Consider the following 27756-nt stretch of genomic DNA (forward strand, 5'->3'; position numbering starts at 1 on the left):
ACTGAGTGGTTATATAGTCTTGCTAGCCACTTTTATAAGGCTATGTGGGTTTAAAGTATGTAGATCAAGGTTTAGATAAAAGATGTTATCCCATATGGCTTCTGTATGTTTTTAACAGCTCTCTGGTAGGCTTATGCAGGCATAATTCTTCTCCAAATAACTTGTGTAATTGATTGGTGATTTTGGGTGTGCTGCGCTGCTTGATGCAGCTTTGCTGGGTGTCATTGCGGTCGATCACTCATGTATGCGGAGTGACCTCCTTCCTTCAGAACTGTAGCACTAATGGACCGCCCCCCCCCATTTCCCTCTCCCTCTTCACAGGACCTCAGAATGGTTGGAATGACCCCCCCAACCTGACCAGAGGCCCCAAGAAGAAGAAGGTGAGTGTGCGATGCTGGGCTTTAAATAAATATTACAATAATATTATGTATACATTAATATGCATTATATTCATACATACATGCATAACTTACATTGCATACAGCACATACATGTACTGTATAATACATTACACACATGCATAGCACACATATGCACATACACGCAAATGTACATTACAGTAGAACATGGGTGCTTCTGAAAGCAGTGGCAGTCAGAATGGATCTCTCGACCTGGTGTAAAATCCAGGGTTCTAGTTCTTTAACGGAACAAAAACCCTTAACTTCAGTTTGATCTGTAGTGTTCAACTTCCCCCCTGAAGTTCTTAAACGTTTATTTTAAAGAACCAACACGAATGAACGTTATTCCCCCTGTGGTTCTTTATGTTCCCCCTGTGGTTCTTTAATGTTCCCCCTGTGGTTCTTTATGTTCCCCCTGTGGTTCTTTAATGTTCCCCCTGTGGTTCTTTAATGTTCTCCCTCTCTCTCCCTCCCCCTCTGCAGGTTCTGGATAACTACGCCCCTCCTGCCCCCATCACCGCCCCCATCATGTCTCCGCTAGGGGAGCCCCAATCCCAGGCCCCCGCGGGCCCCCCACAGCCCTACCCCCAGCCTGGCCTGCAGGCCCCCTACGCCCCCATGCAGCACCACCCTCCCCAGGGCGTAGCCCCGGCCCCCGGACCCCCCTCTGTGCCCCTCATGAACCTGCAGGGGGCGCCAGGAGCCCCTACGGGAGACCGCATCCAGGTGTGCCTATGGGATTATGTTTATGTCAGTCCTATGCAATTATTACTGAGGCTATACATTAAGATGCAGTGAGTTATGGAACTTAATGTATAGAAAATGTTACGCTTAAATGTTAAACTTAATCTGTGTTTCTGTCAGTCCTATGCAATTATTACTGAGGTTATACATTAAGATGCAGTGAGTTATGGAACTTAAATGTATAGAAAATGTTAAATCTAAAGCTTAAATGTTCAACTTAATCTTAAAGCTGAGGATGTTTTGCTCGACTATGTTACAACTACTTAGAAACAGAATTAGATTAGATTATAAAAACATCTTAAAGCTGTGGTGGATGTGTTTGCTCAACTATAACTGTTCTGTCCTGTCCTGATGGCTGTCTTGTTTGTGTGTGTGTGTGTGTGTGTGTGTTATTGGGTGGTGTGTTGTTGGATGGTGTGTGTGTGTTGTTTTATGGTGTATTGTGTGTGTGTGTGTGGTGTATGTGTAGCCCATGCAGAAGCTGCCAGCAGAGAAGGTATCCAAGAAGCCGATCCCACAGGAGCACATGATGCTCAAGACCACATTCGAGGGACTCGTACAGAAATGCCTGGCTGCTGCCTCCGATCCGGTGAGTCCTCTCTCTCTCGCTCACACACACTCACACACACTCTCTCTCTCTCTCGCTCACACACTCACTCACACTCTCACGCACACACACACTCACTCACACACTCACTCATTCTATTTCTCTCTCTCTCACACAACTCTATGTAGAAAAGAAGGCTATCTGAGGGGCAGTTCGGTATCTGAGGGGCAGTTCACTGTCTGACCAGTCTGATGGTTCAGTAGCTTACATTTCCAAAGTAACTGGCATATATCAATTCTGTGTGGTTAAGTGCCTTGCTCAAAGGCACAGCGGTGGAAGCTGGGAATTGAACCCACAACTTCTCAGGCTACTGCATGCTAGCCCAGCTCCTTAGCCACTACGCTACCACACTGCTGCATGCTAGCCCAGCTCCTTAGCCACTACGCTACCACACTACTGCATGCTAGCCCAGCTCCTTAGCCACTACGCTATGACACTGCTGCATGCTAGCCCAGCTCTTTAGCCTCTACGCTACCACACTACTGCATACTAGCCCAGCTCTTCAGCCTCTACGCTACCACACTGCTGCATGCTAGCCCAGCTCCTAAGCCTCTACGCTACCACACTGCTGCATGCTAGCCCAGCTCCTAAGCCACTACGCTACCACACTGCTGCATGCTAGCCCAGCTCATTAGCCACTACGCTACCACACTGCTGCATGCTAGCCCAGCTCATTAGCCACTACGCTACCACACTGCTGCATGCTAGCCCAGCTCCTTTGGCACTACGCCGACCAGTCTGATGGTTCATTAGTCGCTTTCAAACATAGGAGTAAGTGCGCTAATTCTGCACATATGAAGACGTTGAGCCGCATATCTGAAAAACATCATCTCACCAGCCTGACGGTTCCGTATCTGACCAGTCTGACGATTACGTAACTGACCAGTCTGAAGGTTCCATATTTGACCAGTCTGACGATTCCGTATCTGACCAGTCTAATGGCGGCCTTCTTCTCTTTCAGCAAACCAAGAGGAAGCTGGACGTGGCCAACAAACGCCTTGAGATGCTGTATGACAAGCTGAGGGAGCAGAGTGTGAGTACCACCCGTGTGTGTGTGTGTGTGTGTGTGTGTGTGTGTGTGTGTGTGAGGGAGAGAGAACGACCGTGTGTGTGTGTGTGAGGGAGAGAGAACGACCATGTGTTTGTGTGTGTGTGTGTGTGAGGCAGAAAGAATGATCATTTGTGTGTGTGTGTGTGTGTGTGTGTTTGTGTTTGTGTGAGGGAGAGAGAACGACCGTGTGTGTGTGTGTGTGAGAGAAAGAGAACGACCATTTGTGTGTGTGTGTGTGAGGAAGAGGGAAAGACCATTTGTGTGTGTGTGTGTGTGTGTGTGTGTGTGTGTGTGACCATTTGTGTGTGTGTGTGTGTGGTTAATTCTAGTTGTAACATCCCCCTCCTGTGTCCCCATCAGCTCTCTCCAGCCATCGTGGGTGGCCTGCACAACATGGCGCGCAGCATCGAGTCGCGGGCGTACACCGACGGCCTTAACATCCACACACACATCGTGAGCAGCAGCAACTTCAGTGAGATCTCCGCCTTCATGCCTGTACTCAAAGTGCTGCTTACAGAGGCCATCAAACTCGGGGTGTGAGACAAGGGGGAGTACACACACACACACACACACACTCACTCACACACTAACACACACTCACTCACACACTAACACACACACATACTCACACTCACACATGCTGTATGTGTGCACATACAGGCACGCACATACACACCACACATGTATACACACTCACACACATTATTTTGCACATACACACACACATACACACACAAACACAGATGCTGCCACTCTACCAGTGTTAACGCAACTCTAGTCCAAGCCATGACTGTCCTGATCAGTAAGGTGCCCAAACGTCGGGATGCGGGACCAAGCGCTTGACCGTTTGCCAGTCTTATTCTCCGCTGACATCTTAGTCACACCTCTGACGTCTGTCTTCTATTTCCCATTTTTGTTTTATTTCTTTGTTTCGTTTCTTTGTTTTATTGTCGTTTTTATTCTGTGCATAATCAAGTGAGAGCAGAGTGCAATGGGGTTACCCCAACGGAACCCGCAGAACCAACCTCACACAAATGGTGTTTACAGAACTCATCTTTGAACCGGGTGGCATTCTTAGAAACCCACCCGACCACACACGGAACCCTCCTGACTGTGTTCTAAAGGCCCCCGGGACTAGTCTGCTCAATCTCCAGTTGTCTGCCCATCTGCGGTCTGGAGTCTTTCTGGTTCTCTGCGGGCTCCGCAGAACCAATCTAATCATTATCTAACTCTCTTAAAGCTTTTAGGGAAGACTTTTAATCACAGTTGCAGAACGTTAGTCTGAAGAATGCAGCATGCTTTAAATGAAGTAGACGACCCAAAAGGTTGTTCTTCACTCAGTCACCTTCTTTAAGCCAAACCCAAGGTGACTGACAGTGGTAGTAATCTTGCCTTCAGTATGTATTAGTCAGTTAATCTTACTACAGATGCAGTGCTTTTAAGCTTTGGCTATTTTAGTTCAAGAAGCAAGATTCCGCTTGGCTTTCCTTTGCAGCTTTTTCAACCAGAGGATCCAAAAACAAGCCAATGTTTCCATAAATACTATTTATTTTAAAGGTTTTTAATTTGAAAGTTGCAATGGCAACACCTTTTAATTATGAGAATAATTGCTGCAATATTTTTAGTAGCAGTGATCATGTTGTAAACGAAGGGCTGCTCATTGAAGCATCCATGTGTCTGTCCGTCACTCATATTATATTATCACCTGGACGCTGGCTGGGGGCTACTCCTCTGAAGCTCCAGTCTGACCAGTCGGAGTCTGCTTCTGAGCTCTTTATGATGGCATTATGCGTCCAGAGATGTTCATGACCGAGGTTTGCAAGGGCTCAAGACCATGAGTAACAGATTGGACAAAGATCTTGGCTTGACCACAGGCTTAAAATGTAGACACAAAGGGAATGTGTGTGTGTGTGAGTGTTTCTGACACGTCTCCGTGTACAGTATATGGTGTGTCTGAGGTTTCAGTTGTGTCATGGGCCGTGAAGATGAAATATTTGCCTTCGACTTATTCAACGGAAGCAGTCTGTTCTGCAGAACACTGCAGCTTGTCCTCAGAGATGGAGGTTCCGAGGCGTGCTGACCGCAGTCGTATGTGGACACGTGACTCCTGGTTCTGGTGTCTTTCCTCTTCTGTGAGATCTCTCTGATCATCAGTCTGATGTAAAATTTAATAGCAATCTACGAAGAAAAAACTGGTCTAAGACGTTTATTAACATTTCTCTGCAGACGGGTTGGAAAAGTAATTTGTTATCAGGAGTCTGTAATGCTGTTTTTGAATCTTATCAATAAATGCATAATTATGTAAACCATGTGACTGTTCTTTTATATCATATTTTAGTTACACATGTGTGTCTTTTCAAATAAACAGCACAGTACTGAGACTGCTTGGTTAGCTGGACACTAAGATTATGTTTTTTAGGGTGGAAAGCTACAGATCAACAACAGTGATCATTGCTAAAACGGTGATGTGACAATCTTGTGAAGTTTCCTCTTTGTGCAGGACACATTATTATGTTTGATGCTCATGTTTTAGCTGCCATTTATTTAATTAGTTCATTATGGCAGACGCCTGACGCATCAGATCACAAGGAACATTGCAAACATGTAACAAGCTGTTCTAAATATAACATGGCTTTGGTAGACACATCATGTATGATGATCATAGTACCACTATCTTTTCTGCATGACTGCTTTTTCAACTTTGAACTTTTTAACATTCTTTGAAATGTACAGAACACAGGCTTAGAGTGAATTCATTAAATGTCATGTAAACTGTAGCCCAATTGTAAGCTAAGACAAATTATGCATGAGATGGGGACTTTTTCATTTTAAACCTGAAGTGTGCCTGAAGTTCAAATAGTCAGCAGGCCTAAATTTACAATTACATTGGTCAAATAAAGCCAGAAAGGTCAACCTGCAGTCGCACTTGCAGTTATTCTGCTTGGCATTTGTATCTGCTTGCATGACTCAAGCTAAATGGTCGGTCTTGTCATTGGTCAGATTGTTTTTAAAAGACTGGTCTGTTGTGTTTTTAGATATACTGTAGCTAGAGATTGGATGTTGCTTGGTTACTCTTGCAAAAAATAACTGCACTATCAGAACTACAGATTTCTGGGCATCAAAGCAGGAATTATTTGCCATTTATATGCCGGAAATGCAATGTGTCGGACATGAGCATAATAATTCTGTTCCCTGTTAAATTTTAAATATTATATTGTTTTTGTGTGTGTCTCCTTGGACAAAGCCGTCTTCCAAATCCCATAACCATAATACATGAACATAATAGTATGCGTTGTAGCCTACTTAAGGAATACTGCAGCACTTGTTTACCCCTATTTGTCGTATTGAAATTTGGTTACACCTATGTTGATGCACTTATCACTTATCATATATTCATATATAAACAAATAACCTCACCTCTGGGGTCGGTGACATTGTCTAGCACTTAAGAAAGTGGTAGGGCCTAAGTTTATGGCCAGCCTACTATTAAACGTTCTGGTAATGCTGGACACGCATTAGAATCATATGACCCTGCAGATAATGGCATTTAAGCTTTTCACGTACAGACATTACATTTGTATCACAAGTTTTTAAATCGTCGGATTTATGATAATTTCACAAATATTTTACACGAGACTGTCAGACTGAATAAATCAGCTTGAGGTGTGTGTGTGAGAGAGAGAGAGAGAGCGAGAGCGTGCTGAGATGATTCTGAGTTTGGAGTGAGGGACCGCCGTATCCTTGAAGCTGCATCCTCAGCATTCACGAGCCCGAAGACGGAACACGGGTGAGCAGCTTTAAAAAGCTAAATCTTTTCTTATTTTTATCATAGGCCTATTGTCTGGACAGGGAAAGAAAAAAAATGCTGGTTATTTGTGCTTTTGTATATCTATCCAAGACGTAAATACACATGTTTTACGTTTTTTTTTTATTGGCTATTGAAATACGCGCATGCATGCTTAGGCTACTCATGTTCTCTTGAAAACATTTTAACTTTGCTGCACATGTTTTGATATGTTTTGCTGTGTAGCGCATAATCTTAGTTTGGCCCTACTCTCATATGTGGATAAAATGTAGGCTAATCTTTTGAGGCGCAATTACTTTTCTAACCCATTCGAACAAGCTTGCAAAATATCGTGAACCCAAAAGTGCAACTGCAGGGCACTGTAACCATGCATAGCCATTTATCAGATATAGCAAGAGTTGTGTTATATGGCTTCTAGGCTATTATAAAAACACACTGGGCATCCAGTGGTATTGTGCAGCTGTTCTTGGCGATTTTTGCATGCAATTTGATTAAGTAGAGCGTGCAGAGAGTGCGTATTTCTATTCGTGTGTTGGTCACTTTAGTTTTGAAGTCCGTGACCGCCGGAGGAGTTTTTGTAGTAAGACTGCTGGATAAAGGTTGCCCCGTCGCGCCCTAAACATCCATGCGTCTATCCTCCCGAGCGAAATTATTCATTTTTCTTTTCTTTTCTTTTTTTTTTTTTTGGGGGTTCAAGGACAGTCTCTAGTTGTAAAGCTCATGATTCACAAGGCAACTGGAAACTGTTTTGAGCAGTGTTCATGGTTATGTAGTTGCATTGCAGAAAAAGTTGTCCCGTGTATCATCACCTTAAGACAAAAGACAACCGGGAACATTGCGACCTAATTCGCTTCATAGACAACGGTGCAAGGTGCATCACAACATGACAGAGGCTTTTTCCAAAAGGCATCAGTGTTCCCTCAGATCCCTATGCCATCTGCTTCGCTAAACAGCTTCTGTTCCGACCCTGAAGCACATAGCGGCGCTAAAGCATGCTTCATTATGACCGCCGCGCAGCGAAGCGAAGCAGATTTTTTTTTGTTTTGTTTCCGCATGCCCAAATTTCAGTCAAGGATTCCCGGGACACTGAAAGACCGGGGTACACGAAACTTGGTGGGCATGTAACCCCACATGGATAGCATGGAACCATCGTTTTTCGTTTTGATCTGTAGCCCCCCCGCTGGACTGGACCCCCGAAAGGAGGGTAGGGCAGACAGTTTTCTGTGAATATCTCGAGAACCGTAGGGCCTAGGAGGTCCACCTTTTTTTATGTATGTTGGTCTAAAGGGGGCATGTCAACCCATCCCATTACCACTTATTTCATGCACAGCGCCACCTAGTTAAAAATGAAAAAGCAAAAAATTAGGTGTTTTCATCACAATATCTCTGGCTGACAAGGTCAAAACTGCACGAAATTGAAAGTGTAGAATCATTACGACACCCTCCGAATGCATGCCAAGTTTTGTGTACTTTAGTTCATGGGGGGCCTTACAATAAAACAATTTATGTGTACATTTAGTGACGTACACCAACAAGGATTCCCGGGACACTGAAAGACCGGGGTACACAAAACTTGGTGGGCATGTACCCCCACATGGATGGCATGGAACCGTCATTTTTCGTTTTGATCTGTAGCCCTGGGCTGAACTGGACCCCGAAAGGAGGGTAGGGCAGACACAGTTCTCTGTGAATATCTTGAGAACTGTAGGGCCTAGGATGACCATTTTTTCCCGTATGTTTGCCTCCAGGGGTCATGTTAACCCATTTCATGTGCACACATGTGCACAAACAGATACACACACACACACACACACACACATACATTCACAGTAATCATACGTATGACACATACTCACACAGTAGACATATGTACGCTTGCATGCACAGGCACATACGCAGGCACACACACAAGCACACACGCAGGCACACACACACACACACTCACACACACACACACACACACACACATAACATAAACATAACACAAACAATCAAGAATTTCTCAGAATTATGAACAGGCAAGATGGAGGTGGGGTTGTATAAAATGAATTTTACATGTGAAATCTATGAACTAATCATGTTTTGGTATTTGTTGTCTAGCAGATACCAGTGAGAATTGAGTGTGGATAATGCAATTTAGTGAGACAGTTAGAATCATATAGGCCGCACATTTCCACATTTCTTTTTGTGGAAAAAATGTGCTGAACTGGGCGGCGGTCATATTTTGTACCGCTCTGCGGTACATCTAGTTCAGCCTCCCTCTGTCAGATTTGTCTGAAGATGTGTCCTGCCCATGATGCCAATTACTACATCCTTCTAACTGTTTAATTTAGACACAATCGCTTATCTGTCATGTCTCAAGGTGAAACATGTGAAACATCTTAGTCAGACTCTCTCTCTTCCTCCTTAACATCTTCTGTTTGGTCATTTTCTGCAGTTCCTTTTTTTGCAACACACACACACACACACACACACACATTCTCTCTCTCTCTCTCTCTCTCTCTCTGCCTCTGCCTGAAGCTCTGCCTGTTCATATTCCCATCAGAAAAAGACTCCTGTGGGATGGACTGACAATGAATGAACAGCCAAAGACAGACATATCTGTAGGCGCACACACACACACACACACACACACACACACACACACTTATTTGAAACAGAAGCAGGCTACACATGGAGCACACACACACACACACACACACACACACCTGCCTTTCTTCTTTCTTTCTACCCATTGATGCCTTAGTCTTACTCATTTATCCAAAGTGACTTACGTCAATTCTTACAAGGGCCATTCTCAGAGCAATTCCGTCTCAGGTTAAGTGCCTTGCTCACAGACACAAGGGTGGCAACTGGAAATTGAACCCTCAACTTTTTCTGGCAGCTGTTTGCTAACCCAGTTCCTTAGTAACCATGATACCACCACCCTGCGCTTGGGGTTTGCAGTCTCAGTTTCCACTCAGAGTAGAATGTGTTCAATATATCTAACACACTCAGAGTAGAATGTGTTCAGTATATATAATACACTCACAGAGTAGAATGTGTTCAATATGGATAACACACTCAGAGTAGAATGTGTTCAGTATGGATAATATACTCAGAGTAGATTGTGTTTAGTATAATACACTCACAGAGTAGAATGTGTTCAGTATGGATAATATACTCAGAGTAGATTGTGTTCAGTATAATACACTCACAGAGTAGAATGTGTTCAGTATGGATAACACACTCAGAGTAGAATGTGTTTAGTATAACACACTCAGAGTAGAATGTGTTCAGTATGGATAATATACTCAGAGTAGATTGTGTTTAGTATAGATAATACAATCACACCGTAGAATGTGTTCAATATGGATAACACACTCAGAGTAGAATGTGTTCAGTATAGATAACACACTAACAGAGTAGAATGTGTTCAGTATGGATAATATACTCAGAGTAGAATGTGTTCAGTATACTAGGCTACACTCACAGAGTAGTACAGTCTACAGGTTGAGTACACATCTGCACCACTCATATAGAATGGAATTCTGCTGCCCCCGAATGGTGTTATGGGCTATGTATTTGATGGGACTATTTTTATACATGGTGTCCTAATACAACATGCAGGGCGTAGGAATACATCTGTGTCCACGCAGCGGGGGGTGCTCCTCGGGGCGGGAGAAAACGCACTGTGCACTGGTTGTGGTGATTTAATGTGGCAGGTTTAAGTAAAATGCCCTGATTCTATTTCCTTCGCCCGTGGTTGGTGTCTGTAAACATTACATCATGGAGATTAAGAGGAGAACCTGTGGACACTAGAGTAGGGGAGGGGGGGTGGGGGCGGTTTGGGGAGGTCAGGGAGATCCATGATTTGTCACTGAATGTCACTCAGCAGCAGACACTGTCCAGTCCAAGTCACTGTGTGGTCATTTCGCTTTAGCTTGGTCCTGAGGCTTGAATGGAGTTCTCTCTCTTAAAGAAGCCCTATGCAAGTCTGGTTATTCCTTCGCTGTTTCTGGGTTTTTTCGCCTGATTTGGGCTCGCATTTTTCACGACTTAGCTCCCCCTGCAGCTTTGGTAGCAAGTGACTGCTACGCTAAACCCCCACTAGCTAGCGAGCTAGCCATCAGAAACCAAGCTAAACACATACAGTACAGGGCTCACAATAAAACGGTCGAGCAAACACATTGTTCAAGAGACTATCAAACCACATTACAAAAACAAAAGTTCACCCAAGGGTAGGCTACTTACAATTTCAACAGCAACAAAGCCAAGTCGGAGTCCGTTTTGGAGTCTTCTTAGAAACTACAATCTGACTACATTTTCGAGGCCTTCCGTCGAGTCACATCCGGATTTCTTCGGTCCGGGACCAGAAAGTTGCATATTCGTTTTTTCCGCGGAGAAGCACTAGGGGGAGACGAAGCACCCACCAAACGACCCAAAAAGTGTTGTAGAACCATCAGAACGACTCTCAACCTGCATAATTATGGTAATTTTTGCTAAAATTGTTGCATTGGGCTTCTTTAAGCGCAAGGGCAAGCCTAAAGCCCTCTGGCAGTAGTGTCTGAAGCACTGTCAAGAGATGCCAGAGTTTAGGACCCCATTCTTATATTTCTGGGCTTTTCTAGCAGATACTTGTATCCAAAGTGACAGAGACTCACTACATAGGGTTTAAGATTAAATTTGTTAAGCGGTACTTCCTCAATGACAGGACAGGAAATGACCTCAGGTCAGCTCGGAGCCCATATGTGGAACAGCAGGACACTGATGCTGATGCTGATGCTACTGCTACGCCATGGCTCAAACAGAACTTCATACGGCAAAGCCCAAGGACAGCATCTGACACACAGACACCAGAGTTTAGGGCACAGATGGATTTATTGAGTGTGTGTGGATGGACACTGTAAGACTGGGATGGCCAGGGTGGTGAGGCGGTGTAGTAGTAGGTGTGTGTAGGGGAGGAGGGTGTTTGCGGGTAGTCGTATGGGGATGTGCAGTAAGTGAACAGATACTGTATGGTGCGGTCCAGTTGGGGGTAGTTGTAAGGGGGTAGTTGTAAGCGGGTAGTTGTATGGGGGTAGTTGTACGGGGGTAGTTGTACAGGGGTATGTTTAAGGGGGTAGTTGTACGGGGGTAGTTATACAGGGGTATGTTTAAGGGGGTATGTGTAAGGGTGTAGTTGTACGGGGGTAGTTGTACAGGGGTATGTGTAAGGGGGTAGTTGTAAGGGGTATGTGTAAGGGGGTAGTTGTACAGGATAGATAGATAGATAGATAGATAGATAGATAGATACTATATTGATCCCCAGGGGAAATTCAAGGTCTTAGCAGCATACAGACAACACAAACACATTCTTTAACAGCAGAAAGAGTAATTAAAGTATATAATATAAAAACACAACTAAGCAATAAGGACAGTAGAAGATAAAGAATATGCTAAATATACTAAAATACAAAAATACAAATTATACTAACGAACACTTAATCTAAATCAATTCTAAAAACAGTATCCACATAGTGGTGATTAATCAATCAGAGGCGCTTGCAATGACTGAGGCAGGGACTGAGCCTGTGATTCTCTGTGCATAGTAAGGTATGGTAAGGTGCTCTAAGGTGCTTTGTGTGAATGAGTGCAATGGTGATAGTGCAAATGAGTAAGTCCAACAGTGCAACAATGCAGAAATAAAGTAAAGTCTATATATCTATATATTTAACTATTTAAGAAAATGTATAAGTGTGGCCACAGTTCGGCTGTGGCATGGAGGGGGGGGGGGTTATGCATATGTGCTAATGTGCTAATATACAGTAGCACGCAGTGAGGCATAAAGACAGTGGTAAAAGTGGCTAGTGGACAGACAGTACCAAACATGGAGGGGGTGAAGAGGCAGACAGACTATGCATGCTATGTGTAAGGGGGTAGTTGTACGGGGGTATGTGTAAGGTGGTAGTTGTAAGGGGGTAGTGGTGGGGTATAGGTAGACTGGGTGAGACCATACTACTGGGTGTAGAGGGATTTGGCCACGGCACCTGTATGTTGACGGGATGGCTGGGGATGGCAGATCAGATCCTGTATGTTCCATCACCCATCTGGCTACGGACAGCGTGCTGCTCTCCTCATGCACTTGTGGAAAGCATCTCTGTCTGCAGACGCAGTAATGTAATGGGTCTCTATCTCCTTTAGTGCTGTGTGTGCGTGTGTGTGGGTGGGTGTGTGTGTAGTGGGTGATGTGACCTCTGCTGAAGGTCGCTGTTGACGGCCTTTATGGGGCCTTGCCCATCTCTTCCCACCCTGCCCGTCCTCAGTCCAGATGAGGTATCACTCAGGCCATGCGCGGATCTACGGGGTGGCAAAGGGTGGCAACTGCCACCCCTGGGACACAGTCTTGCCACCCCTGTTGCCACCCCATTTATAAATCAGATAATATTTTTTTAAGTATATTTTATGTTCATACATGTTGGACTGTGAGAAGGTGTGAAACCCGCACCAAACTCCTCTCAAACAGAAATCGCCGATTTAGAATCCCCCGCCCCCTCACAATGGTTTCACCCATCAGCGCGAAATTTCACCATTGGCAGCAGATTGCACAGTGCATGCAACTATGTGTCAACTGTCTGTAGGCCTACAACGAAGTGGTAAGTTTGACCACCAAGTTGAAAAAGTCCATAATCAGACCCATAGTCAGTCCATAAATCAGTTAACCCGGCAACAACCTCACTGTTAGTTTACGTCATTTACATCCGCAAGACTGTCTCATCGAATTTTTCGATGATGGTCAGGTCAGATAATAAGGGCATGCTCATGCGTAGCTTAACGTTTAAAGTGTATTTGTGTGTTTAGCTAGTTTATAAACTTTGATGGTAAATACTGCTGTCGATGTCAACCCAAATACACGTGATAATTCAACACGGGTTCTCAAAATTGTCATGCATCCACTTTCCCAGCATCTATGACTATCTAAATTTGGTCGACATGTCAAATCAAACTAGAATATCTAATCGGTGTCAAGCTGGTGGCGGTTACGTTTTTCTTTTTCCTTTCTTTTCAATCAATCTACACAAGTAAAAGTACAGTTACATGACTGAAATTCTACTCAATCACAATAAGTAAAAGTAGCCTACTATTTTCAAACAAACCCTACTCAGAGTAGACTAGACGTTTGATGATGTCAAAGCACATCACATATGAAGCTTTGTGCATGAGATGTAATTGCTTAGATTCCAGTTAAATCGTCCAGTTTCATTGGGTGATAGATTTCAATCATTTGCTGGTAGATGAACCAACAAGCTGAGGCCAGCACAGGAGTGTCCTCAAGAAATTAACATGTTGCTTGTTCATTCGTCATTCATTGAGGTCGTTTCTTAATAAGATATTTATAAAGGTACTTTAATATCAGGGATCTAAAAGGGGGACTGATCAGGGACTAAGGGGGACTGATTTCCATTTAGGTTCTTTCTGAGCAAAAACATTATTTGATATCATAATATTATAATACCTATATAATATTTGATATCATAATATTATAACACCTATATAATATTAGGTCTTAAAAATAATAGCCTGACTTAAAGGCACAGAAAATGTCCTTGCTTTAAGCCTTGCAATAGCCTAACCTATGTATGGTGCTACCAGCATGACAGGCCTATACATATTTGCCTAGTGTCTCTGGTATCTTATTTCACAAATTGTTTCAGTAATTTAGACTACATACTTGGAAAAGGCAGTTAGATAGTGTTGGATATTAATATTATTTTTTATCAACTAGTTCTAGCCAATTATGCAGGGGAGATACCGATTCATAACATCTGACTAAATTCATCTTATAAGGGATCTGGGGAACACTGTGTGGGCAGGTGACTTTCCAAGCCTATGGAGTTTTGAATAATATTCAAACAAAGGTTAATCGAATGATAAATACCGTTATTAACCGGTTATCTAAAATTGAAAATTACGTTTTCACTCGGAACAATTGGTTTTGCTCCGTTTTTCAGTTCGTCCTTCCAAAAACTGTGTTCGTTTCGGTTTTCATTTTCATTCTTTGAACCGTTTCTAATCCCTGCTAAAGATATTTGGCCTTTAATTGTAGTGGGGGGTTGAAGTAAAAACCTTCCAAAGAATTAAATAATTGAATTAGATACCCATACCCAGTACTTAGTTACTGTCCACCAGTGTGTGTGTTTGCATGTTTATTATTGAGGTGGTAGATTAATAATTGCATTCTTGTTATGTACATTTTAAATTGTTGTATTATAATAAATCCAAAAAGAATGTTTTGACTAAGAAGGTACTTACTTGGTCTTTATTGAATCAGATGAAAAGGTTTTGAAAGTCACAGTCATGGTTATCATTGCAACAATCCTGCATTAGAATCTTGTTTCAATTCAGATACCTAAATCTACTGATGGCTTATTTTGTAAGACTAAATTTGTCCATATTCCCTCAAAACTCACTAGAAGACATCATTTGAGGGGTCATGTTTTAAAAATACCCCCAAATCATCAGAATCTTGTTTCAATCCATATAACCTAAATCTATTAATGGCTTATTTTATAAATGTATCCATATTCCCTCAAAACTAACTAGAATAAATCATTTGAGGGGTCATGGGGGAACATACCTCCAAACCCCCCTAGAATTGCTTTTTGACACTGTATAATTTAAGTACAGACTACACAGACTGTATAGTGATTACACAGAGAAAGAAATTCACATATTAAAACCCACATCATCCAAAACGCCAGCTGCATCTCCGATTTGCCTCCCACCTCGTGTAATGTAATGTAGAGAACAAAACATATTCAATGAAATCCTAATGTCCATGGTCCCCCTCCTGGAACCTTATGCCACCCCTTCGCCACCCCAGGAAAAAATCTCTAGATCCGCCCCTGACTCAGGCAGGGTGAGTAATGGGGGTCACGTGGGTGTCAGTGCCCGTTACTCAGCGCTGTCTATGCTGTGATTAACCCCCATCTCACCCCCCCCATTCCACCCACCCATCACTATTATCAGAAGCAGAGGACACAGTCTCCTTCACACACACACACCCACACACACACACATACTGTATGACATGAGCTTGTATTCTTTTTTTCAGTCCAAATGAATCAAACTGTAAGTGTTTTTTTGTTCTCTGTTCTCCTGTGTGTTGAAGAGAGAATGCGTGTTGAAAGCTACTCTTCAGATGAGTGAGATACAGTATCAGCTGCTGTAGCGTTACGGTAGGATACGTGGTCATGGGTCATAGTCTCTTCTGATCCCCCGGGTTTCTGTTTTTGGTACAGGTGACTTGAGGCATATCTGAAGTCAGTGGAAGCATTACTTGAGGCGTGTGTGAGGAGAGAATTTCGTGTACTCTATATGTGTGTGTGTCTGTGTGTTTGAGGAGAAGTGAGGCAGGTGTGTACTTTAGGTAGGTGTGTGAGTGTGTGTGTGTGAGAGAGAGAGATAGAGGATGGCGGTGTGTCAGGATGACCTGACTGAAGAGGAGAGAAGAATTATCAACGGGGTTCTACAACGAGCTGAGCAACTGGAGACACAGGAACAGCAACGCATCGGGTGAGGAAAAAGTGTGTGTGTGTGTGTGTGTGTGGTGTGTCAGTGTGAGGGGGTTGTGTGAGGTGTGTGTGTTTTGTCGGTGTGAGGGGGGTGTGTGTGGTGTGTGTGTGTGTGTATGAGCGAGAGGGAGAGAGAGGGAAAGAGGAAGGATGGGCTGTAAAGGTGTGTGTGTGTGTGTGTGTGTGTACATATATGTGTGGGGGGGGGGGGGGGTTGAGAGAGTGGAGGACATTGGGTGTGTGGGAGTGTGTGGGAGTGGGAGCAGATCTTCTGATTAAAGTGTGTCCTGCGTCCTCCTTCAGCAGACTCATGAGGTGCACAGACACAGGAGACACGTTCAGCAGACTCATGAGGTGCACAGACTCAGGACACACGTTCAGCAGACACATGAGATGCACAGACATGCAGGAGACAAACCGCTGAACCTTGATGTTCTTATTCAAACATGTTCTGCTAGTTTAGCCTCGACACCTCTAAGGCTTTTAAATGGGCATATGGGTGGGGGTGCAGCCTTCTGTTAAGCCCTGATACACACACACACACACACACACACACACACACACACACACACACACACACACACATAAATAACAACAGCCTCTGGGAATGGAAAACGCCGAACAACAGACAGGCATCAGCAGACATCAGCTAATAGGACCTGACATCAGTGTTGGAAAGAAAACCTCCCTCCTGACCTTCTGTCCTTTTCCTGTGTGTGTGTGTGTGTGTGTGTGCGTGTGTGTGTGTGTGTGTGTGTGTGCGTGTGTGTGCGTGTGTGTATGTGTGTGTGTGTTTGTGCGTCTCTGTTCATGTGTGTGTGTGTGTGTGTGTGTATACGGTATGTGTGTGTGTGTGTGTGTGTGTACTGTGTGTGTGTATGTGTGTGTGTGTGTGCGTGTGTGTGTATGTTTGTGCGTGTGTATACGGTATGTGCGTGCTCTATATCTGTGGATATGTGTTTTTACTTTGTTTGCATGCTTTTTTGTTTTGTTCTCATGATGTGTTGGCAAAGTTATGCGACTGATTTTGTATGTGTGAGAATGTTTGTGTGTTTCTGTCTATGTGTGTGTGTTTGTGCGTCTCTGTTCATGTTTGTGTGTGTGTGTGTGTGTGTGTGTGTGTATACGGTGTGTGTGTGTGTGTGTGTACTGTATGTATGTGTGTGTGTGTGTGTGTGTGTGTGAGAGTGTGTGTGGTGTCCGTCTGTAGACTGTGTGTGTGTGTGTATGTGTTGGTGGTGTGTCTGTGTGTGTGTGTGTGTGTGTGTGTGTGTGTCAGTCACAGGGTGTGTGTGTGTGTGTGGTGTGTCCGTCTGTAGGTGTGTGTGTGTATGTGTTGGTGGTGGTGTGTGTGTGTGTGTGCGCGTGTGTGTGTGATATGTCCATGTGTTGTTTTGGCAGGCGTCTGGAGCAGGAGCTAGACAGTGTGCGTCTGGCAGCCCATGGTGACGGCGTGTCCACCTGCCTGCTGTGTGCGGTGGCCTTCAGTGCCAGGGGACCAGCTGCTGTGGCCTGCGACCAGTGCACAAAGGTACAGGTGTACAAACTCACCTGGATCACACCTGGCTTAGACACACCTGGGCTGGGTCAAACTCATCTGGACAGGGTCAAAATCACCTGGGCCGGGTCAAACTCATCTGGACAGGGTCAAAATCACCTTGGTGAGGTCAATCTCACCTGGCTTATACTCACCTGGGCTGGGTCGAATTTACCTGGACGAGGGCAAACTCACCTGTCTGGGTGAACTTACCTGGGCAGGGTCAAACTTACCTGGGCTTGGTCAAACTCACCTGGGCAGGGTCAAACTCACCTGGGCGAGGTCAAACTCACCTGGGCTGGTTCAAACTTACCTGGGTGAGGTCAAAGTCACCTTGGGGAGGTCAAAGTCACCTTGGCAGGGTCAAACTCACCTGGGTAGGGTCAAACTCACCTGGGCTGGGTCAAACTCACCTGGACTGGTTCAAACTCACCTTGGCAGGGTCAAACTCACCTTGGCTGGTTCAAACTCACCTTGGCAGGGTCAAACTCATCTTGGCTGGTTCAAACTCACCTTGGCAGGGTCAAACTCACCTGGGCTGGGGTAGACGCTACGTCCAGAGTATCCAGAGTCAGACCTGTATTCCATTGACATGTGATCTGTGTGGAAGAGTCTATCCCTGAGGCCTCATTACAGAAAAGTATCCTGTTGCCTTGTACAAAACAGTATCGAGTGCAATGAGCACATTTGTCTTGATAAGACAAAAAAATAAAAAATAAGACTTCTTAAAATAAGTAAAAATTATCTTTTGAGACCGCACTAGGAAAGTGTCTTCATACTAAAACAATACCAAATAGATTTTTTGATCTTAATATAAGATTGATAAAATATGGTGAAATTATGAATTTATGGTTTGTGAGTTAAGATGAGTTTGTGGTGAACCTCTCTGTAACGTGTGTCTAGCTTCAAATGCGGGACACCCCCCACCACCACCCCCCCCCAAAAAAATGATATATATGAAATTAAAATGCTAATAATGATAATTTTATACACTTCATTGCAGAGAGTGTGTGTGTTAGATTGTGTGTGTGTGTGTGTGTGTGTTAGATTGTGTGTGTTGACCTAGGCCTCCTCTGTAGTGTTTGTCTGTTTAACCACTCTTCTGTAGAATTTCTTTGTAGTTTGTGTGTGTGTTTACTAATTCCTCTTCTATGTAGTGGGTGTGTACACAGTGTGGTCTTCGGCGGACACGAGGCTCGCGGGCAGTGTGGTTCTGCAGGATCTGCAGTGAGGAGGAGGAGGTGAGGAGGAAGAGGAGTACACACTACTGAACACACACACACACACACTTAACACACACACACACAAGTCAAGTCAAGTTTATTTATATAGCGCATTTCATACACAGAGGTCATTCAATGTGCTTTACATAAACAAAACCAAACAATAATAACAAATAAAAGCATAGAAGGGCAATACAGTCAAAGAATAGTTCAAATGTGTAACTCAGCACAGTTAGCAGAAAGCATCTGAGAACAGTTGGGTCTTAAGTCTAGATTTAAAACTGTCTACAGTTGGGGCCTTTTTGATGTCATCCGAAAGTTGGTTCCAGAGCTGAGCCGCATAGCAGCTAAAAGCTGCTTCACCATGTTTAGTTCTAACAGTAGGTTTTACTATCAGGTTTTTCACCTGGGACCTGAGAGGAGAAGGTGTGTACTGCTGAAGCATGTCTTAGGTCCTGCTCCATTTACTGATTTATAAACAAGCAGTAGTGCTTTAAAGTCAATTCTGTGACTTACTGGAAGCCAGTGCAGGGATTTAAGAATTGGAGTAATGTGGTCAGTTCTTTTAGTTTTTGTTAGATTCCTAGCTGCTGCATTTTGTATCACCTGAAGCTGTTTAATAGTCTTTTTAGGAACATACTTAACTCACATTACTGATCACACACTACTGATCACACAGTAATGAACACACGTTTGTCTGAAATAATGTTAAATGTTATTGATGTTAAACTTCACCGATATTTAGCAGTTATTTTTATTCAAAGCGACACAGACTCAACAGCAGGTTCTGGAATTAAACCCAGGTCAACGGTTTGCCAGTCGTTGACATTACTGCTATTTTCATATACTGGATGTGCCTAACATGTGCGTCTCCTTCAGGTATCGAGGAGATCTGGAGCCTGGTTCTTCAGGGGACAGACTAAGAAGGCATTGGCACCGGCTCCATCTGTCCCAGCACCTGCAGACTCCAGTACCCCGACCAGATACGCTGATGCCACTCACACAGAACCAGATGACCCACCCATAGACTCCAGAGCGCCCCCTTCAGGCACAGTAGCCCCAGCCGCAGACTTTAGGGTCCAGAGTCACCCCCCTGCAGTGACCGAGTCACCTGTGTGCCCAGGGTCTGTGCACGAACAGTGTGCACGTGAGGAGCACATAGGTCAGAAGCGTGCACGTGAGGAGTGTGTACACTTGCCAGATGCCCAAGGTAGGCCGGTTAAGCCATGACGGCATCAGCTTAAACGGAAAATATTAACGCTATGTTCAAGGTTTAACTGTGTGTGTGTGTGTGTGTGTGTGTGTGTGTGTGTGGTGTGTGTTTAATCAGAAATGAGACCTCATGAACAGGTCACAGGTGTTCAACAACATATCCGAGCTGTGTCAGAGGTAGAGTACCATGGCAACACTCAGTCAGATGAGGGAAACGTTGGAGACTCAACCCTGATCACAGGTAAGACCTGAGACAGACACCAAGCCTACACTCATACTCACACTCACACCTGTGGTGTAATTAAGCAATAATCCCCGTGAGGACATAGGTTCCAGTGAGGAAGTTTAGAACAGAAAATAAAGGCACAGCAATTAGAAATGTAGTGGTTTTATCATAGATAACCATAGAATTAAATAAAGGCACAGCAATGAGAAATTAAGTGTTTTTTTCATAGATAACCATAGAGTTAAATAAAGGCACAACAATGAGAAATGTAGTCGTTTATTCATAAATAACCATAGAGTTACCCGAGTATCGATTTGTGAGTTACTCTGTGACGTATCGTGATGTTATAGATTTGTGAGTTACTCAGCGAAGTATCGTGACAGTTTCAATTCGTGCTTCCCCTCCTGATGCCTCGTACAGGACAAGGAGGCCCCCTCCTGGCAGAAGCATCTCCATCTCTGCCTGTGTTACCAGGGAAACAGAGCCCCGCCCCTCCTTCAGGCCCACCGCAGCCACCACCACCGCCCGCTGCAGAAGAGGCAGACGGCTACGACTCCGACGACACCCGTAAGACACCAGTGATTATGAACATCTTCAGGGAAACCAAGAGTCAGTTAAATATTAATACCATGTTAGATAGATAGATGGATGGATTGGCGGATGGATGGATGGATGCTTTATTGATCCCCAAGGGGAAATCATTTAACAAACCAAGAGTGTGTTAAATATAATCTGATGGAGTGGAATGAGGCTTGATGAATCACACTGTTGCACCTGACCTGTTCACCTGCTTTAGCAACTCTGGGCTGTTTGGAGTTCAGTCTGCTGTATGAAGGGGAGACCAGCAGTCTACACTGCAGCATCATCAAAGCCAAGGTCGTGTGCCATCTATCTCACACACACACACACACACACACACACACATACACACACAGATGCAGACATTGCACTATTTGATTGAAAAGTGAGCCTGAGGTCTTCTATGAGACTGTTTTGTGGTATTTCCTGCAGGGCCTGAAGCCAATGGACTCCAATGGGCTCGCTGACCCCTACGTCAAGCTGCACCTGCTGCCTGGGGCCAGTAAGGTAGGTGATGACCGTCAGGTGGAACCAATCACCTGTGAACTGTGGCCAATCACCGGTGAGGTAAAACCAATTACCAATAATGTGTGGCCAATCACCAATGAGGTGTGACCTATCACTAGAGAGAAGTAACCAATCACCAGGGAGGTAGGACCAATAAATAGTGACAAGTGACCAATCACCACTGAGGTTTGACCAATCATTGGTGAGCAATGGCCAATCACTACTGAAGAGAGACCGCCATCAGTGTGAGTGGGAATGTGAATGCGCGAATGTGAGGCAGTACTCTGTAAAACGCATTGAGTGCTCGGTGGAGTAGACAGATGCTATATACTGTAAATGCAGTCTATTTACCATAATAAAATATAACTGCAGTGTATTTACCATAATAAAATATAACTGCAGTCCATTTGCCATAATAAAATATAGCTGCAGTCTATTTACCATAATAAAATATAACTGCAGTCCATTTACCATATTAAAGTGTCCTGGAGGAGACAGAACTGTTTGGTGCCTCTGAGGCTGGACCAATCAGGGTAGCAGGGTATTATGGTGATGCAGAGGAAGTAACTGAACTGAAAGTTATGATAGAAACCGTCACCTTTCTTTCTTACTTACCTTCTTTCTCTCTCTCTCTCTCCCTCTCTCTCCATCCCTGGCCTTCCTCTGTCTTTCTCTCTCTCTCTCTCTCTCTCTCTCTCTCTCTCTCCCTCCTTCATCCCCGGGCCTCCCTCTGCCTTTCTTTCTCTCTCTCTCTATTTCTTTCTTTCTCTCTCTCTCTCTCTCCCTCTCTCTCTCTCCCTCTCTCTCTCCCTCTCCCTCTTTCTCTCCCACCTCCATCCCCGGGCCTCCCTCTGCCTTTCTTTCTCTCTCTCTATTTCTTTCTTTTCTCTCTCTCTCTCTCCCTCTCTCTCTCCCCCTCCCTCTTTCTCTCCCTCTCTCTCCCTCCTCCATCCCCGGGCTTGCCTCTGTCTTTCTTTCTCTCTGTCACTCTCTGATTGTTTCTCCAGGCCAACAAGCTGCGCACTAAAACAAAGAAGAATACGCTCAACCCCGTCTGGAACGAGACTCTAGTTTACCATGGCATTACTGGTGACGATCTGCAGCGTCGAACGCTCAGGTGAAACAGCACCTGCAGGATTAAGCACTCAGCAACGTGCTGCATCACTCCTATAGAACATGACCTCCCACACCTGCAGTGCAAAACATTTACACTAAAGAATGGCATCAGATTAAACCCATCCTCGAAGTCTAACCCAACCATCAGACTTATTACCACTCCTCAGACTGGAGGGCCGCTCACACCAGGAACGATAACGATAAAAGATAACTCTAACTCAGATAACTCAACTCTAACTCTAACTGAGATAACTCAACTCTAACTCAGATAACTCAACTCTAACTCTAACTGAGATAACTCAACTCTAACTCAGACAACTCAACTCTAACTCTCTGATTGGCTATCAGCTTTTTATCATTCTCAAAATCGCTCTGAAAGTGATCCCCAGCGATATTGTTCTTCATGTTGTTATCGCTATAGTTTATGTGTGGACATTTATCATTCGCCTAGATTTCTAGAGAAATACTTTTTTGCCATTATAATTATAGTTATTGTTCTTGGTTTGAACAGTTAAAAGCTATTCCTAAAGAAAGGCAAGCGCCCACATCAGACTAATCACAGCTATTAGTCCAACTTCAGCTATAAGACCATGTAAGCGAGTATTGTGTTGCTCTTTAGGCTGTCCGTGAGTGACGAAGACAGGTTTGGCCATAACGAATTCATTGGCGAAACCAGAGTCGCTCTGAAGAAGCTCAAGCACAACCAGAAGAAGGATTACAGTGTATGTCTGGAGAGGGTCATCCCGGTAAGAGTGTGTGTGTGTTTGTGTGTGTGTGTGTGCGCGTGTTCGTGTTTGTGTGCGTGTGCGTGTGCGTGTGCGTGTGCGTGTGCGTGTGTGTGTGTGTGAGACTCAGCACTTGGACCTGGTAAGAAAGTGTGTGTGTGTCCTGGTGAGATAGTGTGTGTGTCCTGGTAAGACTGTGTGTGTGTGTCCTGGTAAGATAGTGTGTGTGTGTCCTAGTAAGTCTGTGTATGTGTTCTGATGAGACTGTATGTGTGTCCTGGTGAGATAGTGTGTGTGTCCTGGTAAGACTGTGTGTGTGTGTCCTGGTAAGATACCGTGTGTGTGTGTGTGTGTGTCCTAGTAAGTCTGTGTGTGTGTGTTCTGATGAGACTGTATGTGTGTCCTGGTGAGATAGTGTGTGTATGTCCTGGTAAGACTGTGTGTGTGTCCTGGTGAGATACTGTAGTGTGTGTATGTCCTGGTAAGACTGTGTGTGTGTCCTGGTGAGATAGTGTGTGTGTTTGTGTCCTGGTAAGATAGTGTGTGTGTCCTGGTGAGATAGTGTGTGTGTGTCCTGGTAAGACTGTGTGTGTGTCCTAGTAAGACTGTGTGTGTTACTGTAACACATTGTATCTTTCTGTGTGTATGTGTGCATGTGTTTTCCATAGGTTAAGAGGACAGCAGTTGGCGGTTCTGTCCGAGGCATGGCTCTATATGATGACACGGTAAAACTTAATATATACACACACACACACACACAACACACAACAAACACACACACACACACACACACACAATTGGGTGGTTTATCACTGGTATGCCATTTTACTACGTGAAAGTAAAAGGTTGATTAGATCTGGGATTTAGTTCAAGTACCGGTAGTTTGTTGTCATGTACTCATAAAATAAATAAAATAAATAAGTAATGAAATTCTTGTGCTCAAGAGCCAGCTCAACTTTAAAGAATAATTTAAAAGTAGTAATTAAAAAGTTAAATTGTATGGGGGTATGGTGTGTGTCTGTGTGTGTGTGGGTGGGCGTAATATGTGTGTGTGTGTGTGTGTGTGTGTGTGTGTGTGTGTGTGTATTGATAGATAGCCTTGGATAGATAGCCTGCATTGCCCACCCCTGTGTGTTAGATTAGATGTCGCTTTGGACAAAGGCGTCTGCCAAATCCCATAACAATAACCATAACCATAAGATTAGATAGTTGTGTAAACCTTAGGAAAAGTAAAGATGGTGAGTCTCTCTGTGTTTGTGCGTGTATGTATTTGTGTGTGTGTGTGTGCGTGTGTGTGTGTGTCTACGTGTGTGTGTGTGTGGATGCACGTGTGTGTGTCTACATTTGTGTTTGCGTGCATGTGTGTGTGTGTGTGCGTGCGTGTGTGTGTCTACGTGCGTGTGTGTGCATGTATGTGTGTGTGTGTGTGTGTTTACGTGTTTGTGTGTAGGTGACCGAGGGGGCAGAGGCGGAAGAAAGGGGGCGTGTCCTAGTGTCTCTGACCTACAGCAGTAAGAAAGGGGAGCTTCAGGTGGGAGTCATCCGCTGCGCTCACCTGATCGCCATGGACGCCAACGGCTACTCCGACCCCTTCATCAAAATGTAGGTGCTCAGCATTCAACCAGACCTCAAGAGATAATCCATTACACCAACATACAGATTATCCAACACACCAACACACAGATAGTCCAACACACCAACACACAGACAATCCAAAACACCAACACACAGATTATCCACCACACCAACACACATATAATCCACCACACCAACACACAGATTATCCATCACACCAACACACAGATTATCCACCACACCAACACACAGATAATCTAACACACCAACACACAGATTATCCATTATACTAACACACAGATTATCCATTATACTAACACAGAGATTATCCATTATATGAAGACAGAGATTATTCATTGTGCTAGCTATTACACACACATAATAGCCTGTATTGCCCACCCCTGTGCATTAACCTCATAGCTGAAGAACTTTTGCAAAATCAGTGTATAAACCTCAGTGTGTTCTCCTCATGTTCTGGTATTCATGTGTGTGTTGTGTTGTGTTGTGTTGTGTTGTGTTGTGTTGTGTTGTGTTGTGTTGTGTTGTGTGTGTGTGTGTGTGTGTGTGTGTGTGTGTGTGTGTGTGGAGCAGTTGTTTGCAGCCTGACATGGGGAAGAAAGGCAAACGGAAGACTCAGATAAAGAAGAAGACCCTGAACCCTGAGTTTAATGAGGTCTTAAACACACACACACACACACACACACACACACACCTGCACACACACACACACGTGCCATGTAGTTAATGAACCTATGTGTCAGCATGCCATGTTTTAGCAGATACACATACTGATGTAATGGTTACAGTGCACGTGTGCCATGTCATGATGGGTTTCAATGCCATCTGTGAGTAAAGTTGCTGGTTAATTGACCAGAGGGCCTGATTTGCATCCAGGTCGTAGTTTGGTAAATAGATGACCTGCCAGGTCGTAGTTTGGTAAATAGATGACCTGGGGTGAAGGAAACGGTGCCTGTCCCGATAGATAGAGCTGCAGGCTTAATGATAGGTGTCCATTTGCAGGATTTCAGTTTTGAGGTCAAACACGGTGACCTGGCCAAGAAGACACTGGACATATCTGTCTGGGACTATGACCGCGGCTCGGCCAATGATTTCATCGGTAAGACTTCATGTGTGTTCAGAAAGCATTGGGCTCTGCTCGCCGAGTGAGTGTGACAAGAGCCGTGTTATGAGTCGAGAGAGCAGTGTATTGTGTCTATTAAAGGCACTGTGCATGTTATGAGTCAAGAGAGCAGTGTATTGTGTCTATTAAAGGCACTGTAAGTAATTCTAAGTGATTTCTAACCCGGAACACTTTTTGTCACATTTAGTGAATATGATACCATGATATACTAGCTTTCCATTCTGTGACTACACTGTAAAAAAAACAGAGCCTTTTGCCACCTGGACAATACATTTTTGCCAGAGTTCTGCGAGTTCTGATTGGGTTCTCAGATGTTGGTGGGTTCTCTGGTTCTCTGGCCCTGCAGGTGGTTGTCAGCTGGGCATCTCTGCTAAAGGGGAATGTCTGAAGCACTGGTACGAGTGTCTGAAGAACAAAGACCAGCGGATTGAGCGCTGGCACGTGCTCCTCAACAACCAGCAGCCGCTCAGCGACTAAGAAGTCATCTCCCTACATCCTCAGAGACTGTTAAGTCCTCTCCCTACATCCATGGGCGGATTATGAACTTTTGGGCCCCTGGGCCCAGATGTATTAAGGGCCCCCCACTAATTGTCGTATGTGTGGGAGGGGGGGTTTGGGGATCCTCCCCCAGAAAATGTTTAATTTGTTTGATGTGATTTCCTGTATTCTGGTGCATTTTGGGGATGGGCAATACTAAATTCAATCAGATTCATAACCTACATCCTGATTTGATGATATTGAGGCAATGATTCCATACAAAGGCTTGGGCTTCAGGGCCCCCTGACCCCTTGGGCCCCTGGGCCTGGGCCCGGTAGGCCCGTGCAGTAATCCATCCCTGCCCACATCCTCAGAGACTGATAAGTCCTCTCCCTACATCCTCAGAGACTGAGAAGTCATCTCCCTACATCCTCAAAGACTAAGAAGTCCTCTCCCTACATCCTCAGAGACTAAGAAGTCCTCTCCCTACATCCTCAGAGACTGTTAAGTCCTCTCCCTACATCCTCAGAGACTGTTAAGTCCTCTCCCTACATCCTCAAAGACTAAGAAGTCCTCTCCCTACATCCTCAGAGACTAAGAAGTCATCTCCCTACAACCTCACTGATAAGTCCTCTTCCTAGAGATGACACCTGACTCGTAGCTGTGCTCCAGTCAGATGTTAGAGATGAAACTTGACCTCTCACTGTGCTCCAATCATACTGCAGAGATGATGTTTGATTTATCTTTCTGTTCCACCCTGTTACCATATTTTTCCATTCCGACCTTTTATCAATTAAGCTTCAGTAATGTTATATCATTCCTCAGATAACACAGATCTCCTTGATTAGTGAATTGTGAATCAAAGCAGTTTGTGGACAGTCGTGTTTCTGATATGTTTTGTGATATTTTGTGAATCAGTTAAACGGTAACAATGTCATGGCTTGAACCTGCATTCCAAAAACAGTGGCCATTTTGGTTTTCACTGCATGGGTTGAATTTGTCGTCTTATCAAATATAGCAGGATGTTGTTTTGTTTTGACTTTTGTAACGCAACCTTGAGTTTGAGAAAGGTGTTGTATATAGATATGATTTTATTTATTATAAATTAGTATTATTATTTATGTGCATGATCCTTAAAGCAGTTACTTATCATGTAATTAATACAATCCATACATGTACAGTATATGAATGATAGTATTGTTTTAATCTCTACCTATAACTGATCTCTAACTAACTCTGGTGACTACAACAGCAACCAGTGTCACTCAATTAGACTAATAAATGTGACCAAGGTTATTGT

The 27756-nt window shown here is 44.2% G+C and overlaps 2 protein-coding genes across 8 annotated transcripts in view; both read left to right on the top strand.

The window, feature by feature from the left end:
* Positions 1-5106, top strand: part of sec31a (SEC31 homolog A, COPII coat complex component) — a 43057-nt gene extending 37951 nt beyond the window's left edge. For all 6 annotated transcript variants that reach the window (XM_048258469.1, XM_048258465.1, XM_048258466.1 and 3 more), the window contains 5 exons: positions 322-380; positions 882-1124; positions 1612-1731; positions 2711-2782; positions 3161-5106. In XM_048258469.1, coding sequence (XP_048114426.1) covers positions 322-380; positions 882-1124; positions 1612-1731; positions 2711-2782; positions 3161-3340 — 674 coding nt within the window. In that variant the 3' untranslated portion in view covers positions 3341-5106. The remainder of the gene's footprint in view (positions 1-321; positions 381-881; positions 1125-1611; positions 1732-2710; positions 2783-3160) is intronic.
* Positions 5107-6522: 1416 nt separating this feature from the next.
* LOC125304682 (double C2-like domain-containing protein beta) lies at positions 6523-26557 on the top strand. Of its 2 annotated transcripts, none has more exons than XM_048259145.1 (16): positions 6523-6587; positions 15866-16139; positions 17540-17669; positions 18833-18916; positions 19778-20108; positions 20229-20351; positions 20757-20903; positions 21133-21212; positions 21348-21422; positions 22430-22539; positions 23158-23284; positions 23932-23988; positions 24714-24865; positions 25430-25511; positions 25859-25955; positions 26326-26528. In XM_048259145.1, exons 2-16 carry the CDS (start codon positions 16036-16038, stop codon positions 26454-26456), a joined length of 1830 nt encoding a protein of 609 aa, XP_048115102.1. In that variant the 5' UTR covers positions 6523-6587; positions 15866-16035; the 3' UTR covers positions 26457-26528. The 2 variants fall into 2 exon arrangements, with proteins under 2 accessions (XP_048115102.1, XP_048115101.1); XM_048259144.1 differs by lacking the exon at positions 6523-6587 and having other exon boundaries at positions 15816-16139; positions 26326-26472; positions 26504-26557.
* The last annotated feature ends 1199 nt before the right edge of the window (positions 26558-27756 follow it).

The sequence above is a fragment of the Alosa alosa genome, chromosome 12, assembly GCF_017589495.1.
Source record: "Alosa alosa isolate M-15738 ecotype Scorff River chromosome 12, AALO_Geno_1.1, whole genome shotgun sequence".
NCBI classification, from domain to species: Eukaryota; Metazoa; Chordata; class Actinopteri; order Clupeiformes; family Clupeidae; genus Alosa; species Alosa alosa.